We start from the raw sequence: 19,057 nt of genomic DNA, 5'->3' as shown, positions 1-19,057 counted from the left end.
TTCATATATTCCGACATTTGCAGTCTGATGTCCGACTTTCTTTACATCATATCTTCCATGATTTTTAATTGCCGTTACCTTATAACAGGTACTTTCCTTTAAATTCAATAACAATATTGTGATGTAACCTTTCAACCTGCCCAGTGCCTCGCGGTACTCCGGTGGTGATCAATAAATGCAATATTTTTGGAAGATGTGCGACATTAAAGCCGCGCCTCTATCAGAAATCAATCTTACTGGGTTCCTAAAATTTGTTGCTTGACCTTCTAACATCGGTGGGATACAACCAAACCAAAGAAAAAGCATATATTATAACCAACAAGTAATTATTACGGACAAATTCCTTGCAGTGCGAGTAAGCTAATAGGTTGCATAATGCAAGAAGAATTGGTTGCATTTTTATTAAAATAGCAAGCGATTCGTCTTCAAAATCAATACAGCAGCGTTTGAAGATGATTGCTTGCGTTTCATCTTCGTCTGAGCGCGCACTATGCTTGCGGTCGAGCGAATTCATATAATTTGTTCTGCAGTGTTTCTCGTCTGCAACTTTTTTCTTCATCTTCGTCTTCGTCTCAGCCCGCACTATGTTTGCAGCCTTATTTTCATGCGCTCATATTTTTTTCTTACTGAGTTTATTTAGCTCAACATATAAGACCAAATTACCGTTATATTTTTTATCCCATACACCCATAGAGTGAAATGGTATATTAATGTCGCCAAAATGTACATATGTAACAGGCAGAAGGAAGCTTCTCCGACCCTATGTATACATATATATACCCAGAGGGCAGGGGCTAACTTCGACCGCGCCAAAGTTTGTATACCCTTGCAACTTATAAACTTTCACTCGTTGCAGAGGACGGACGTGTTTTTTTTGCGCTTATCAATTTTTATTTTTTTCTCGCGATTAAATACTTTTACAAATTTCTTAAATTCATTATCGGTTTATTTAATAATAATTTCAACATCCGAATTTTATTTTCATTTCGCGAATTCTTGCTGTCGCTTTTGTTTAAATTTAAATAAAATCAAAACTTAGAACAATACTTGCATTAGCGGTGTTGTTGTTTTGCTTATCTCTTTTGCGTTTGTGTCTTTACCGTTTTAAATAACTCTCGCGCTCTTGCGTACAAATTGTTGTTGCATGTGTTCAATTTGACGCGCTCTCCCGCTCTTTCCTATTCCTGATTGATTTGCGCTCTCGTCTTTTGCCTACCCGCGACTCTGTGATACGTGTTTTTGTTTTTGTGCTTTCATCTCTTTTTATTCTCTAGTTGTGAAGGCTTACTCTGCACATTAACCCTTGTGTCAGAACTGGTCAGTATATTCTTATACACAGAATTCTTACCCTTATAATTTTTATTTTTTGTATTTCCTTTTTTAATTAAATTAAACTTTTTGATAAAATGGTTGTCTGCTCAAAAAATAATTGCATAGTTGCCACTAATGCGGTTGACTCCCATGATTATATTCTTTGTTGGTTGTGTGACAATGCGGTTCACGTTAAGTGTGCAGGTTACACAGGCAGAATCAAGGAGTCTATTGCTAAAGGTGGTGGCTTAAAATATGGATGTGATGCTTGCCGAGAGGTCGAGAATGAGATGCGCTCTTTCATTAGGCGGACTAGAGATAGTTTTGACACTTTAAGGCAGGTTTTAATAAACTCCAAGCGGAGTTTACTGCGGTGGAGACTCAGTTCAGAAGTTTATCGCTTATGAATGAGTCTCCGAAACGTAAAAGGACCAGTCCTTGGGGTGTTTCTGTATCTGTAGATCCACCGGCGTCTCTTATCGTCCCCGACCGGTCTCATGCACCGTCCACTCCTAATGTACAGCAATTGATTTCGTTTAAGAGCCCGGTTGTGAATGCTATTAGTAAAGAATTACCGGTATCACCTGGGAATGATCTCTTAAAAACGATGCCTATTGTAGTGTCCGATGTGTCCGGGCAATTACCCATTCCAATGGAAATTGCCGATAGTTCAAAAAGTATCGAGGGCCCCGTAAACAAGTTGACTGCTGCAGTGGGTGACTTGTCCAACGTTACTGCTGCGGCTGACGCTTCGGGACCGCGGCCTCTCGTTGGCATACCACCAAAGAAACATATATTTGTTTCTAGGCTAGACCCTGTTGTCCCATCTGATGATGTAATAGCCTATATTCGGAAGAAAGTTAACGTCTCGAATATTGCGGTGGAGAAGTTTAAATTTTCTTATTCATGGGACATTTCGTCCTTTAAAATTAGTGTTTCTGCCAATATCTTCGACACTATATGTCGAGAAGATTTTTGGCCAAAACATATACTAGTTAAGGAATATACTGTGAAAAAGAAAAATCGGAAACCGATTCGCTTGCCAACAACAACAACTAATACTATTCCTGCCACATCAGCATCTGCTGGTGTGTCAAGAAACTAGCTTCGTCCCTTAACCTGGGTTACCAGAACGTTAGAGGGCTGAAATCTAAACTTTTTAATCTCTATGTAGATAGTCTTTCTTTTGAACATAACATTCTAGCTTTTACAGAGACGTGGCAAAAACCTGATATTGCTGATGCATCGGTTTTTTCCACAAACTTTTCTACATTCAGACGTGACCGGATTTCTCGTATAGGTGGTGGCGTTCTGATAGCTGTTGATGCTGCTTTATCATTTGAAATGATTCAATTTTCTAGTACCCAGGAGATCGAGTTTGTCGGTGTTAAAGTAAATTTTAAATCTTTTAATGCTTTGATTACTTGTTCCTATATTCCACCATTGTCAGACATGGTGGTATATTTAAATCATTTAGAGGCAATTCAGTTTGTCTTCTCCTTAGTTTCCAGTCAAGACTTGCTCATAGTTGTAGGTGATTTTAATTTACCCGCTTTAGCATGGTCACTAACAGATGAATCTACCACGTTGCTGCCCTCTTTGTCACATGACTTTATTGATGGCCTTCTAGGCTTATCTTTATCCCAAGTCAATCCAGTCTTAAATTCTAATAGAAAATCGTTTGATCTTATTTTTGTATTGGATTTCTCTTATTGTGAGGTTTCTAGGATCGAACCATTTGTTCTTCCAGAAGACAAATTTCATCCTACATTAAATTTAAAAATTGAATTGCCCTTGCTTTCCCCATTACTTGGTTCAAATGAGTTACCTCTAACTAGGTGCTTTCGTAAGACTGACTTTGCCAGCCTTAATGAAAACATTACTACAACCGATTGGTCTTATCTGTACAATTGTAGAGATATGAACTCAGCTGTTCGTTTCTTCTATGATACTCTGAATTCACTCTTTGATATTTGTGTGCCTCTTGGTAGGCTGGAGCGGCTTAACAAACCTCCCTGGTTTTCTCGTGAGTTATCCAATTTGAAAAATGTGAAGACACGATATTATAAGAAGTTTCAAAAAACACGTCGTTCATCAGATTATGCTATGTATACAGTCGCTAGTTCAAAATTCATGATGCTTAATACTCAATGCTATAAGAATTATCTTCAGCGGTGTAAGCTTCAGTTTTCTTCCGACCCTAAACAATTTTATAACTTTGTTAATTCTAAACGTAAGACCTCTGTGCACCCATATTTTTTGTCTTTTCAAAATAAAAAAGCAAGCACTGATCAGGCAATTGCCGATATGTTTGCGAATTTTGTCAAAACAACCTATTCCTCAACGGAATATCGAGCAAGTCCGTATCCTTATCATTTAAAAAAGGCTAATTGCATTTTCAATCCAGTGATTGATGAAAGTTCTATTCTTAGCGAACTTAAATTAGTTAAACCTGTTTATTCTCCGGGACCAGATGGTCTTCCTGGATGCGTACTCAGGTTCTGTGCAAACGCATTATGTAAACCCATTTTAAAATTGTTTCTATTGTCTGTCGAATCTTCCTCTTTTCCATCTATTTGGAAGGAGTCGTATATCATTCCTCTGCATAGAAATGGCAAAAAGTCCGAATCCACTAACTATAGGGGTATCTCAAAATTGTCCGCTATTCCGAAAGCTTTTGAGAAAATTATAACTTCTCAATTACAACATTTTTGCCATTTTTCGAAAATGGTAAACAAACTGATGTAATATATACTGACCTTAGCAAAGCCTTTGATTCCGTTAATCATACCCTATTACTTTCTAAGCTGGGCGACATTCCACCCCTTTTCCTTTCTTGTGTTCGTGAATATTTAACAAATAGAAAACAGAAGGTACTTTTTAAGTCTTCTTTTTCCGCTTCCATTCCTGTGACTTCTGGTGTACCTCAAGGTAGTCATCTTGGCCCTCTGCTCTTCACACTATTCATTAACGATCTTCCATCAGTCATTGTTCATTCGCGTGTGCTTATGTATGCTGACGATGTCAAGCTTTGTCTTACTCATAAAGATACAGATTCATTTAGTCGGCTACAAGCTGATCTTAAAAACTTTCAATCCTGGTGCCAGTTTAATCTACTAAATCTTAACACTACCAAATGTAAGGTAATGACTTTTTTCCGTAACTCTCCTCAACTGGTCACTTATTTTCTAAACAATAGCCGTTTGGAACGTTTAAATAATATACATGATTTGGGCGTACTTATGGACCATAAGTTAAATTTTATCACCCACATTTCCACCACGGTCGCAAAGGCCATGAGTGTCCTGGGTTTCCTTAAAAGATGGTCAAAAGAATTTGATGACCCCTATACAACTAAAGTTCTTTTTACTTCGCTTGTCCGTCCTATTTTAGAGTATGGATCTTGCATTTGGTCACCTCAATATGAGTCGCACCAGATTAGACTTGAATCCGTTCAAAAGCAGTTCTTGCTATTTGCTCTTCGTGGCTTAAGCTGGGATCGCAATGTCAATTTGCCTTCGTATTCTAGTAGACTTCTCTTGATTAACCTTCCGTCCCTAACTAACCGTAGAATTATGCTTGGTGTCATTTTTATGCACAAGCTCCTAATTTGTGATATCGACTCGCCTGAGTTATTAGCTCAGGTGAATCTGTCGGTACCATGTAGACGGCGTAGACATCCTTTGATACCTTTATCCCTTAGTCGTTGTTCTTCTATGCTATGGATGAACCTTTAAGGGTCCTCTGCTCTGATTACAACCTTCTATTTTCTGTAATCGGCTCAGAGTTTTCTATTAATATACTTAAAACATCTATCCTATCCCATTTAGTTAATAGATAGCTATAGTATTATTTGTTTGTCTGTTTTTTCTGTTTTTTTCAATTCGCGCCGTGCGTTATACGGCTGCACCCCTCGGTCGGTCGGGTGGGAGGTGGGCAGTTATCTGCTTAAGCTCGCACGTAACAGGCAAAAAAAAAAAAAAAAAAAAACTTTTTTGGTAACTCTTTCCTTACCTATTAGTCATCAATGTGGAAGCACGTTTTATCTATAAAGGCTTATGTTTGCGAAAGAATGGCCTACAATCTTAGGAAATAACGAAGATATTGATTAAAATCACTGTTTTCCACCGATCGTTCCTATGGGAGCTATATGATATAGTCACCCGATCTTGATCAAATTTGGCACAGTCATTAACAGATATATTAAACTAACAACTGTTTAATTTGAAAGCAATCGTGTTAGAAGTAACGAAGGTTTTTACAAAAGTCACTGTTTGCGACCGATCGTTTGTATGGGAGGTATATGATATTGTCATCCGATCTTGATCAAATTTGGCACAGTAGTTTACAGGCGTAATTAACTCTCTAATATTAAGTTTCACGATAATAGCTCAGAAATTAACGAAGTTATTGAGAAAAGTCACTGACTTTGGGGTTTGTATGAGAGCTATATGATATAGTGGTCCGATCCGGCTGAATCCGAGATATACAACCCCTGCAGTATATACAAGCCTACGTGCAAAATTTCAGCTCTGTAGCTCTTACGGTCTAGGAGGAGTTTGTGTTGATCCGAAGGACGGACGGACGGACGGACATGGCTATTTGAACTCGTCTCGTCGTGCTGATCAAGAATATATACTTTGTATGGTCGGAGATGCTTCGTTCTATGCGTTGCACACTTCTGACCAAAATTAATATACCCTTTTTGCAAGGGTATAAAAATGAAACCCGTTTTCCTTGGTCACGGGATCACGCGTGAATGTCTGGACCGATTTCACTAATTCTTTTTTTGTTCTGTTTGTTATTATTAGGAGAAGGTTCTTACGGAAAAAAATATTAAGAAAATCTACGCGAGCGCGAATAAAATGGGTTTATATACCGGCTTTCCGTGTATCGACCGCAGTAGGAGGGGGCAGTTACATGTCAACCACGTTGTAGGAAATTCATTCATTCCTGTTTCAGTTACAAACGAAAAGTTACTAACGAAATAATGCCTCCTAAAAAAGCGAATTTGGGTCGTCGTGCGTCGGAGCGGCTAAGGCAAAGCAGATGATTCTTGTTGGAACCAGCCGTTTGCCAGCCGGAGAGTCGCGGTCTGCACCAATTCAATTGCTTCGCTTGCAAAGAAGTAAACTGCATAGGGTAAGGGTAGCTAAATCCCGCGCAAAGATAAGACTAGATCGACATGAGCAATACCATCGTATTGAAAATCGATTTTTTATTTTTGCGCGCAGGGATAGTATACTTTACTATTTTGCCTCCATAATTTAAAAAAATTTTTTTTTGCTGCCTACTACGTCATCATCAAATCAACAGAGCACATGCATACACACACAGACGCAACGCTATATAAACTGTATGGGTATGCGTGCGTTGCTTCGCTTAGGGAATGAGGAAAGAAGAAGAACAAATTGTAGTATGAAGAGAAAAATTATTTTGTTTGTATATTGATGAATTGAGTTGCAGAAAACAAATTTTGAACATGTAAAATAATTATTGTCAAGGACTGCAAGGGTTTATACACATCGGCATAGCCGATGTTAGCTTCTTTGATATTTAATTATCAAACGGTTCAAAAATGACTTCAGCAAAGTCTTTGATTCCGTTAATCATACTCCATTACTTTCTAAACTGAACGACATTGGGTTTCCACATCTTTTCCTTTCTTGGGTGCGAGAATATTTCAAAAATAGAAAACAGAAGGTACTTTTTAAGTCTTCTTTTTACAATTCCATTCCTGTGACGTCTGGTGTACCTCAAGGTAGTCATCTTGGCCCTCTGCTCTTCACACTATTCATTAACGATCTTCCATCAGTCATTGTTCATTCGCGTGTGCTTATGTATGCTGACGATGTCAAGCTTTGTCTTACTTATAATACAATACAGATACAGATTCATTTAGTCGGCTACAAGCTGATCTTAAAAACTTTCAATCCTGGTGCCAGTTTAATCTATTAAATCTTAACACTATCAAATGTAAGGTAATTCGTAACTCTCCTCAACTGGTCACTTATTTTCTAAACAATAGTCTTTTGGAACGTCTAAACAATATGAGTGATTTGGGCGTACTTATTACATAAGTTAAATTTTAACACCCATATGTCAAAAGAATTTGACGACCCCTATGCAACTAAAGTTTTTTTTACTTCGCTTGTCCGTTCTATTTTAGAGTATGGATCTTGCATTTGGTCACCTCAATATGAGTCGTACCAGACTAGACTTGAATCCGTTCAATGCTAGTTCTTGCTATTTGCTCTTCTTCGCTTAAGCTGGGATCGCAACGTCAATTTGCCTTCGTATTTTAGTAGACTTTTTTTGATTAACCTTCCTTCTTTAATTAACCGTTGAATTATGCTTAGTGTTATTTTTATGCACAAGCTCCTAATTGGTGATATTGACTCGCCTGAGTTATTGTCTCAGGTTAATCTGTCGGTACCAAGTAGACGGAGTAGACATATCCTATTATACCTTTAACTTTTAGTCGTTGTTCTTGTAACTATGCCATGCATGAACCTATTAGGGTCCTCTGCTCTGATTACAACCATCTATTCCTTGTAATCGGCTCAGAGTCTTCTATTAATATACTTAAAACATCTACCCTTTCCTATTTAGTTAGGGGTCACTTGAACGTACTGCGCATAGTATTGTCAACGTCCGCTAAAAACCTGAGTACACATTTAGCTAGACCATCTGGCCCCGGAGAACAAACAGGTTTAACTAGTTTAAGTTCGCTAAGAAGAGAACTTTCTTCAATCACTGGACTGAAAATATAATTAGCCTTTTCTAAATGATAGAGATACGGGCTCTCGATATTCGGTTGAGGAATAAATTGTTTTAAAAAAAACTCGCAAACAGATCAATTTTTAAATTTAAAGGTTGAAATTTGAAAACAAAAGGTTCGATTTTAGAAACATGACAAAAAGATGAATCCAATACAAAATTAAGATCTGTTCGTGGAGGGGCGGAAGGATCCAAATAAGCCACAAGTGGTTGGCGGGTGCCAATTTCTTCAGGGGTCTAGTGTGTGAGTAATGCAATTAAAACGCGCGAGAACTTCGTTTAAATTAATGATGGTTTATTTGCTTTAAATTACAAGATGTCCCGACACACACGAGAAGTGATTCGGGTTGGCAAAAAGTACAATCGAGAAAAAGAACGCAAAGCAAGAACGGGTGTTCGGGTCGGATGCTCGTACTGGATGAATATGGCGATTTACAGCAGAACCCTTCGTCACCCTCCTCAGTATGACCGAATTCGGTTTTGTGAAAAAACCCTACCCCTCACTCTCTGCTGTTCACCCGGTGGCGTGAACATACCGCCCCCCCTTGCAACAAGTTGCAATTGCCTCGCTGGACATGTCTAAGGATGGGGGATGGCAGCGTTCTGGATCGCCAAGACACGGGTGGAGATGGAGGGGGAACTTTGGATGCAGATGGAGTAGGCGGCACGATGGCTGATGACCTCTGGATAGAAGCCCGAATGAAAGGCGGTGCCTTTCGGATCTTTGCTCTTTGGGTTGGATGTACGGGACAGAGTTGTCGATGTGCAAGAGCGTGTGGTGTTGCTTGACACATCGATGGCATCCTGCTGTGCTCCTGCAGGAACCATTGGAATGCTCATGAGCCAAACAGTTCGGGCAGTATCCGTTTCTCAAGACTACCCGTAGCCTGTCATCAGTTCGTAGTCCTCGAAACTGTCGGCACTGACGGAGCGCGTGTGCCCCTTGACAAACGCGGCACCTGAAGCAATGTGAACTGCGTTCTAAATCGGATGGTGCTGCTGCCCTTAGAGACATCTTCGGACTGCTGGAGGAGGTGGACCGAGACCTTCTGGATTTTCCAGTAACGGATCCACAGAGAACCCATCCGAACATCGTCTCGATCCCCACGAAAGAATCACCAACATTCTTGATGATTCGCTCCCCAGGGATAGTGGGAAGGAGCTCGGCTCCAAGCACCAAATCCACAGGAGCTCTTTGGTGAAAATGCGGATCAGCGAGCGGAAGGTCAAGCGAATCCTGCTTCACCTTATTCGGGAAGGCGCGGGACGGAAGTGCTTCAGCTACACTAGGCAGCACCACGGCGACTGCTTGGAACTGTCGCAGCGGTTCGTCAGGAGGAAAAATCTGTAAGCGGCACACTTTGTCGCCGCTACCAGCATCGCATTGCCCAATGCCGCGAATGCTAGTTGATACTTTGCAGCTTGGAGGATTACTCAATTCAAACATTCTTTGGGAAATAAAGGACCCTTCGGATCCCATATCAATCAAAGCGCGGATTTGAAACTGCTTGCCACGATGATGAATAGTTACCCTCGCAGTACCCAGGAGGCCAGTGTTGCGAGTGGAGGCGAAGTAACTTCCCACGTTTACATGAGGGCTGCTGGAAGAATCGGAGTACGCAGGATTCGGAATTATACAAGCATCAGGTGCTGAGCTCTCTTGCACTTGAGCGGAAAAGGCCTGAGCTCGTGCCGTAGGTTTTCGGCTTACGGATGGAAAGGTCTGACCGCTACAGCTTGGTTGAAGAACATCTGTGGCCTATAATACACGGTGGCGATCAGTTAAGAATCGATTTAGGTCGTCCCCGACTGTTCCCACAACAGAAGGGTGGATTTGGGCATTTTGCTCGTACAGATTGCTATGAGAAGGATATCCCAATTGTCTGTACGAGCCCTGGAAAGCTCAAAACAGGTTAAGCAACCTTCAATTGACGACTGCAGTTCTCTCAAGGCTTTGCCAGACTCTTGGGTTACAGCTGGGATCTGTAGAAGCTGCTTGGCTTGGCTCATAATCAATAATCGATTATTTTCGTATCGCGCAGTGAGGTTATCCCACGCGGACTGGAACCCTTCATTGGTCAAGGGTGACCTAGAAACAATGGCTCTGGCTTCACCGCGAGTTTTGCAACTTAAGTGGTAAAGTTTCTCCACTTGTGATAGGCTTGGATTATGGATAAAAATCGCGGTAAACAAATCACGGAATGTAGGCCAAGCCAGGCTGTCTCCGTTGAAGATTTCGACTTCGCACGGGGGAACTGTGTGGCTTTGGTGGGTGGAATCGACGGAGAGCCTGACTGGTGGGGAAGCCATTTTCGCGGACAACTGCTCGATTCGCTCTCCAAACAAAGTGCCGCCTCGCACATATACCATATAACAATATTAATGTTTAGCTTTGATTGTAGCTATGTGCTTCGGACTATCTTCGTTCTTTTGAGCTGTCAAGTCCTTATGGCATCGTAAAAAGTCCGCCACGACTTTTGCCCAAAGTGACTTAAGCTGGTCTAAGTGTATTGTAATGGAGACGAGTGGCACATCGTCAGCTAAAGTCTGGGCTTCGCGAGCCTCGAACGCCGTTAATGCCTCGCACACGGCAACAAAGTCGGAAAGAGACATCGTAGAGTGTTCTCTGAGCTATTACGAATCGAATGGAAACAAACAACTTCGTGGAATTAGAGCTCTCAAGCGAGGAGATCGAAACGAAGCTGTAAGTGGACTGTATAATTTAAGGATAGAGGAGTGAGAAGGAAAAATGTCACCTCTTTTTAATGAATAAGCATAGATAGCATAAATGAAATTAGTGGAAATATCTTGAAATTTATAAGAGTATTTAAAAAATATGGAAAAATTGAGATCATTAGGATTGGGAGTGCCGATAACTTTTCAATGAAAAAAAAAAAAATCGAAATTAATTTTCATTAAACGGACTAGATGAATTGCATGGATCTGTGAGGAAAAATCTAAATGCACCAAGACAAGACAAAATATTAATTCCGTATGAATAAAATTGTACTTATTTTTCTATAGAAAATATTTTGCGAATTAAATTCAATCAGTCGATTGAAATATATTTTTCTTGCACAATACGAAAATCACGATGGAAAAAATGGATGTCGTGACCGAGTCACGGCTTGGCTCAAGTGTGAGCACTATTCGGAGTCAGCTGTTCTGCCGTTGTTTATGTTTTGTGAATTTAATTAATTTTAAATTGTTTAACGAAGATCACGATTTTCTGCTTTAATTATGTAGGTTTCGAATTATTAAATTGCGGAAAGCCAATCGGAGTGGCTGCAATTAATTTTGTGTGGGTGAAATCAAATTGTATGTGGACATATGTAGTTACGTATGAGTGTGCTTACCGCGTCAAAAATTTTACATACATATGTATGTAAATATGTATGTACATATGTATGTATGGATGTACAAATTATTTGGCATAAATAATTTATGCCGCTGGACTAATGTTCAGCCCGTGGAGTGTGCTTTACACTTTAAGTAAAGGTAAGTGGTACTTTATAAATTCTCGATTATTAAACACCTCTACTTGCAGGTTAGAAAACAGCTGTTTTTACATGTATGTATGTATATACATACATATGTATGTATTGCTATGCAATTGGACTTTTGGACAATCAGAATTTCGACGAATGGAAAAAAATGCACTTCATAAACACAAAAAGGATCGAGAAATACCATATAACCTTTGGGACAGGTCAGGTATGTACATACAAGTATACAAAAGTGTGTAGGTCGCTATGGAAGAGCGGGAAACCTCATACGTTTATAAGTTTTTAATGGAATATAATGTGAATGAGATTTTTAATAAGAAATGTTGTACTTATCAGGAATACCGCCGATACAAGCTGGAATAGCGGAAAGATATCCGGCTCGAAGGACCAATGTTTGTGGAGGAGCGGAAGGATCCAAATAAGCCACAAGTGGTTGGCGGGTGACAATTTCTTCAGGGGTCTAGTGTGTGAGTAATGCAATTAAAACGCGCGAGAACTTCGTTTAAATTAATGATGGTTTATTTGCTTTAAATTACAAGATGTCCCGACACACACGAGAAGTGATTCGGGTTGGAAAAAAGTACAATCGAGAAGAAGAACGCAAAGCAAGAACGGGTGTTCGGGTTGGATGCTCGTACTGGATTGAATATGGCGATTTACAGGAGAACCCTTCGTCACCCTCCTCAGTAAAAAAAACCCACCCCTCACTCTCTGCTGTTCACCCGGTGGCGTGAAAGAAGATCTAACGATTTTCTATTAGAATTTAAGACAGAGATAAAGATAGGCCTAGAAGGCCATCAATAAAGTCATGTGACATAGAAGGCAGCAGCATGGTAGATTCATCTGTTAGTGCCCATGCTAAAGCAGGTAAATTAAAATCACCTAAAACTATAAGCATGTCTTGACTAGAAACTATAGAGGACACAAACTGTATAGGAACAAGTAATAAAAGCATTAAAAGATTTAAAATTTACTTTAACACCGACGAACTCAACCTAATGGGTACTAGAAAATTGACTCATTTCTGATGATAAAGCAGCATCAACAGCTATCAGAACACCACCGCCTATGCGAGAAATTCGATCACGTCTGAATATATAAAAAATTGTGGAAAAACCCGATGCATCAGCAATATCAGGTTTTAGCCACGTCTCTGTAAAAGCTAGAATGTTATGTTCAAAAGAAAGACTATCTACATAGAGATTACAAAATTTGCATTTCAGCCCTTTAACGTTCTGGTAATCCAGGTTAAGGGACGAAGCTAGTTTTTTGACACACCAGCAGATGCTGATTTGGCAGGAATAGTATTAGTTGTTGTTGTTGGCAGGCGAATCGGTTGCCGATTTTTCTTCTTTACAGTATATTCCTTAACTATTATATGCTTCGTCAAAGGTATTGGTAGAATCACTAATTTTAAAGGACGATATGTCCCGAGAATAAGAAAATTTAAACTTTTTCACCGCAACATTCGAGACGTTAACTTTCTTCCGAATATAGGCTATTACATCATCAGATGGGACAACAGGGTCTAGACTAGAAACAAATATATGTCTTTTTGGTGGTGTGCCAACGACGGGCCATGGTCCAGAAGCGTCAGCCGCAGCAGCAACGTTGGACAAATCACCCAATGCAGCAGTCAACTTGTTCACGGGGCCCTCGATAATTTTGAAGCTATCGGCAATTCCCATTGGAATGGGTAATTGCCCGGACACATCGGACACTACAACTGGCATCGTTTTTAAGAGGTAATTCCCAGTTGATACCGATAGAAAAGCTTCGTTCTGCCTGTTACATACATTTTGTCGACTTTTATATACCATTCCACCCCATTGGTGCATGGTTTAACTATCTCATTAGTAATAATCATGGTATATTATGAAACTCAATTGTATGTGCGAATTTTAATAAATAAAACCATGTTTTTGAATTAAATTAATTTAATTTTTTCACGAACATAATGAAAATGTAATTGTTGTTCGCTTTTTGGTTACAGGGTCTTTTGGGTTCTTAAGCGAAAACAATAATTATGAACAGATATTAGAATGTTTATTCAAAATTCCAACTATATTGTAAGACAGATCACTAACTTACCGGAAAACACTTTTTTTGTTTCCTTGTGAAGATTTGAAACAGCTATTCTAGCAGCTAAGATTGCGTAGTCTGCATGATTGCAAGTTAAACCGGCTGCAATTTCTGCAGCCAAGTTATCCAGTTCTTGAGTAGTTACACCACAGTATAGTCCATTGATTACTTGAAGCGTAATTGAAACCTAAAAAAAAAAGCCATCATGTTTAAGTCACATTTTTTCAAAGTAACAGGACACACGTTTCACGTGAAGTTTGGTGTTTTTCATATTAGACAAGTAGTAGATTATTCTCGAAATTAAAAGGTGTGAGGTAGAGGTCCGGGGCTAACTTTGACCGCGTCAAAGTTTGAATACCCTTGCAACTTTTTTGGTAACTCTTTCCTTACCTATTAGCCATCAATGTGGAAGAACGTTTTATCTAAAAAGGCTTATGTTTGCGAAAGAATGGCAATCATAGGAAATAACTTGGATATTGATTAATGTCACTGTTTTCCACCGATCGTTCCTATGGGAGCTATATGATATAGTCACCCGATCTTTATCAAATTTGGCACAGTCATTAACAGATATATTAAACTAACAAATATTTAATTTGAAAGCAATCGCGTTAAAAGTAACGAAGTTATTTACAAAAGTTACTGTTTTCGACCGATCGTTTCTATGGGCTATATAATATAGTCACCCGATCTTGATCAAATTTGGCACAGTCGTTTCTATACGTAATAAACTTTCTAATATTAAGTTTCAACAATAAGTTTCGACAATACCACAGAAATTAACGACGTTATTGAGAAAAGTCACTGTTCGTGACTTTGGCGTTTGTATGGGAGCTATATGATATAGTGGTCCGATCCGGCTGAATCCCAGACATACAACCTGTGCACTATATAGCACCTCTGTAGCTCTTACGGTCTAGGAGGAGTTTGCGCTGATCCAGACGGACAGACGGCCGGACATGGCTTTTTGAACTCATCTCGTCATGCTCATCAAGAATATATATAATTTATATGGTCGGAAATGCTTCCTTTTATGCGTTGCACACTTCTGACCAAAACTATTATACCCTCTCTGCAAGGGTATAAAAATTAATTTGGCAAATTATGCAAATAAAACACAAGGTTGTCAACCACACCACACCAGCGAAAGCGTGAATAAACTAAGCACAATTAAAAATTAAGAGAAACAATAAATATTGATAAAAACTTCGGAGCTATGAAAAACACGACCGTCACGTCAAAGATTAGAAGGTATATAATTATAATTATTCTTTCCTATTTTTTTCTGTTTTTGTGCACATTTTCTTTTATGGCAAATTTGGTGTAGTTATGATTTGTCAAGACAAGAAAATTATTTGGCTCTGCCTAATTGAACAAGAATATCTATGCTTGGCAAGGGAAATTTGTCTGCAATAAATATTTTATTTAAGCTTCTGTAATCCATCACTAAACGCCATCTTTTATCATTTGTTCCCGTAAGATATTTCTTTGTTACTAACAGTATGGGACTGTTGTATGATGCTGAAGGTTCTATTAATTAATTTGTACATATGTTTCGAAATTTCTGTTTTATGTGTGTGTGGAATTCTATAATTTTTAATATATGTAGGTTCATCTGATTTAAGTCTTAATTTTGTTTGAAGGATAGGAAGTTTTTTGAAAGTTTTTCAAGTTTCTTGTGTGTCTGTAAACTCGTGTCCTATTCCATTAATTTTTATTTTATTTGTAGTGTCGATGAGCGTATGGAGAACCTGTGAGGCTTTAAGAATTGATATGTCTGCTCCTGTGTCTACGAGTAGTGTACTTGTGAGGTGGCTACAACTGAGTCTACGTGGTATGAAACAGCTACGATTTAGATTTATTTTGAATATTTAAACTTTAATGGTGTGTTTCTGGTTTCTTAAGAATTCTAAGGGGTATTGGGGTTTTCCATCCCTGTTAGGGCTCGAACTCCTCTGGTATTGGTATTTTGTTGGCTATCTGAGTTCTGTCTGTTATTGTGATATCCACCTCCACGGCCGCCTCCTTGGTGGCGTGAATAATTTCTGCCATAGCACAGTGGTTCCGCTTGTAAGGAAGAGCGGCCAAAAATAATAAAGTAATACAAATTTTACAAAGCCTCTTAAATAGTATTTGTAGCTGCAAAACCCAACTAACAAATAAACCCCAATTAATAAAATTTAACAAATCACAAATAAACTAAATCAATTTTTGAGCTATTTAAAACAAGTAGTTTAGTATGTATGTACATATGTATGCTTGCAACAAGGTAGTCTGTCTGTTTTTGTTTGGGCCCTCTGACCTGTCACATTTTTATGACCGACTTAAAGGAGAGGTGTTAAAAGTATTCAAAGAATCTTATTTCGCATGAAGTGGAGATCCAAAAGCCAAATTCGAAATATTTTGTTCATACCTCTTTGTCCGAACGTTTATTCAAATTGTGCATCTCGGTTGGCTTTGCATCGCATATATACAGCTGTGTTCAAAAAAAATAGCAGTTCCCTTAAGCTTTGACTTCAAAGTTGATAAATCATATTTAAAAAGTCATAAATGCAGCAATATTTTTTTAAATTTATGGTCTATATTAATATGGAATCAAATTACTAACATTTTGGAGTCCCTCATTTACAAAAACAAGCAATATAAAAAAAAAAAAGGCCTAACTAGTCTAGTCTTGCTGTTGTCATAATTTTTAACTTCTTAGTTACCAACTCAGTTTTAATTTTTTGTCGATTTTTTAAAATATAATAATTATAAACAGTCTATGTAATAATTGCCAATTATATACTCAACAACAATATAATAACTATATTTTATCAGGTTTATTTATTAAATTCTAAATTAAATACCACTGTTCTGTATGATGAAATCTTTCTCCGTCCAAAACAAGAAAATAAAACTTTAAAAACATCTTTACACCCATGTATTTGATTGACACTACAATTTGCCCACATTCCCTTGCTAATCTTCAGTATGGCGCACTCCCAAGCAGTTGTTAATAACAGCTTTAACAGTTCCACGCCATCTTTTACTTTAATTTTAATTAGCTTTCTAATATCTGGTCCATTAAATACACCTAGAATGAAATTTTTGGTCATAAGTTTATTTCAACTTTTAAAAGAAAAAACTACATAAAATACCTTCTTTTATATTTGCCACGCTCAATCTTAAAAATATTTGTGACAAGCATTGAATCGCGTTAATCCCGATACAGTGCTTAAATAAAATTTTTGACAATTCCCAATTTTATATGAAGTGGTGGCAGTAAAATTTTATTAGCCAGTGGGGTAAGGATCACATCTGCAACATTTATATTATACTCTGTCCAAGTCTTCCAATACCGCTTCTCATATTGGTTACCGGGAAATCTGGTATCCCAATGACAAATGAAGCACATGTTTTTCGTATAACCCGCTTTCAAGCCACTGAGTAGAGCAACAAGTTTTAGGTCAGCACATATCTTCCATGGATGTTTTCTATACTGAACACAATCCCAAATTAAATTAGTTTCATTGAATCGTAGGTTTCCTTTGTGTTGGTACTAATAGCAATGGAAACTGGATTTTTCGTGATATCTACATATAGCAGTTTCAAACTATTTTCTGGATGAATCAGTAAACAATCGTCATCTCTCTGGTTTGTACTCGCAATTCATATGGTCCATTAACCCAACGTATTATTTTCGTTTATTTCGAAAAAGTCCAAAATCTCATCGTGTCTCTTCCGCTAGCTTTATCGATTTGCGATGGCTCATACGTTGATACTCACTCTTCAGGTTCTGTAGGGCTTTGACATCTTGGAATTGGAATGTTCTCCGAATGAGGTACTGGCAACTGTGCAAATTGAACACTTTAATAGATCATCCTTTAGTTTTGCGAGTTTTTGCATGCGTAGCAGTTATCCGATGACCTGGGGCTCGTAAAGCTGTGTTCACGAAAATAGCAGTGCCCTTAAGCTTTGACTTCAAAGTTGTTAAATGATATTAAAAAGACCATAATTGCACCAATATTTTTTAAATTCATAATCTATATTTATATAGAATAAAATTTCTACCATTTTGGACTGAACAAAAAGCCTCCATTTTTAGAAATGAGCAAAATATTAAAGAAAAGGGCATTTTGAGCTGTTCATAAAAATAGCAGTGACAACTAAGAATTAAAATCTGTCGTTTCCAAATTATTTGAAACTTCAAATTCAGGTCACCTTTGGGTCTGAGAACTTAATACATAGTTGTGAACCACTTATTGGTAATATTTGTTCGGCACCTGCGCCGCACCGAATCCTGCAAAGCTGGGATCTGCTGACGGACGGACTAAGTCCAATATACGAGAAACAAGGCCACAACATTACCTATAGCCTAACCGCTGTTTGCGTGTGGTTTGGGTGGTATACTCTGTATATTCTGGGCGACGTACACTGTTTAGAACTTGCACCACCAAACAAAACTACACTGCGGTCGTCTGCCCGAGAATATTACCCACTTTGCAATTGGATGATTTATATGGAGTTTTATCAAAATATAAACGTGCTTTTATATGCTTCTAAGTCAAGAGTGGGAGTTTCCTAGGACTTCGCCCGTTTATCTATTGTTCTATGAGTCTGCGCCGACAAGTGACATCCATTACTGCCAGGATTAGATCATGTTTGACTAAATAAGAATATGCAAACAGATTGGATATGCAGTATCGTACAAAGTGTCAGTCATCTGAAACCGTTTTCGCCCGTTTTACGCCACGTCCTTCGGGTTTTTTTTGGAAGCCTAGGGCAGCAGACACCATTTTTGCAGAACATCCAACTAAAATTTGGATTTTTTTTTAAAGTTTTACCTTGTTTTTTTTTCCAAGGTTTTCGATCCACTACGTCTTCTCAGCATAGCAATGCGTTCCTCTTCTTACCATCATGAAAATTTTAGCGTTAGTTGTCGCAAACAGTAGTAGAACATAATTATCTAATAAATTAAGGTTAATACTGGCAGATATGTAACCTTTTTATTTGCTTTTTTCGCAGCTAATCGAAACACTGCTATTTTTGTGAACAGCCAAATTTGTGGGAATAAAAATTAGTGAAATTAAAGGAACTTTTTCGGTTTTCATATGCCTATATACCATTTAACAAAACCAAAGTCAGAAAACTGAATCTTTAAAAAGGAATATGTTATGTTCTCGGATACTTGTTCATTTTAATTTCACACAACACTTCTATTCGCAACGTTGAAGTCAAAATTACGGTTTAAATCTATGTTTACACGATCAATAGAGGTAATTTCTGAACTCTTATAAGTACCCACCGATATCAGGATAGCGGTAAAAGGCTTGATTAATTAAGCTCATGGGATATAAGTATTTCTAATATCAAGGGCGTAATCAGTATTTAAGTTT

General features: G+C 38.3%; 1 protein-coding gene across 1 annotated transcript in view; it reads right to left on the bottom strand.

Moving 5' to 3' along the window:
• Window positions 1–19,057, bottom strand: part of RnrL (Ribonucleoside diphosphate reductase large subunit) — a 63,108-nt gene that overhangs the window by 14,889 nt on the left and 29,162 nt on the right. Inside the window, exon 3 of the mRNA XM_068287377.1 lies at window positions 13,689–13,866. Within this exon, the coding sequence (XP_068143478.1) occupies window positions 13,689–13,866 (178 nt within the window). The remainder of the gene's footprint in view (window positions 1–13,688; window positions 13,867–19,057) is intronic.

The sequence above is a fragment of the Drosophila tropicalis genome, unplaced genomic scaffold (assembly GCF_018151085.1).
Source record: "Drosophila tropicalis isolate 14030-0801.00 unplaced genomic scaffold, ASM1815108v1 contig_527, whole genome shotgun sequence".
Classification (NCBI taxonomy): Eukaryota; Metazoa; Arthropoda; class Insecta; order Diptera; family Drosophilidae; genus Drosophila; species Drosophila tropicalis.
The sequence above is the reverse complement of the archived record's forward strand: the minus strand, read 5'-3'. Positions and strand labels throughout refer to the sequence as shown.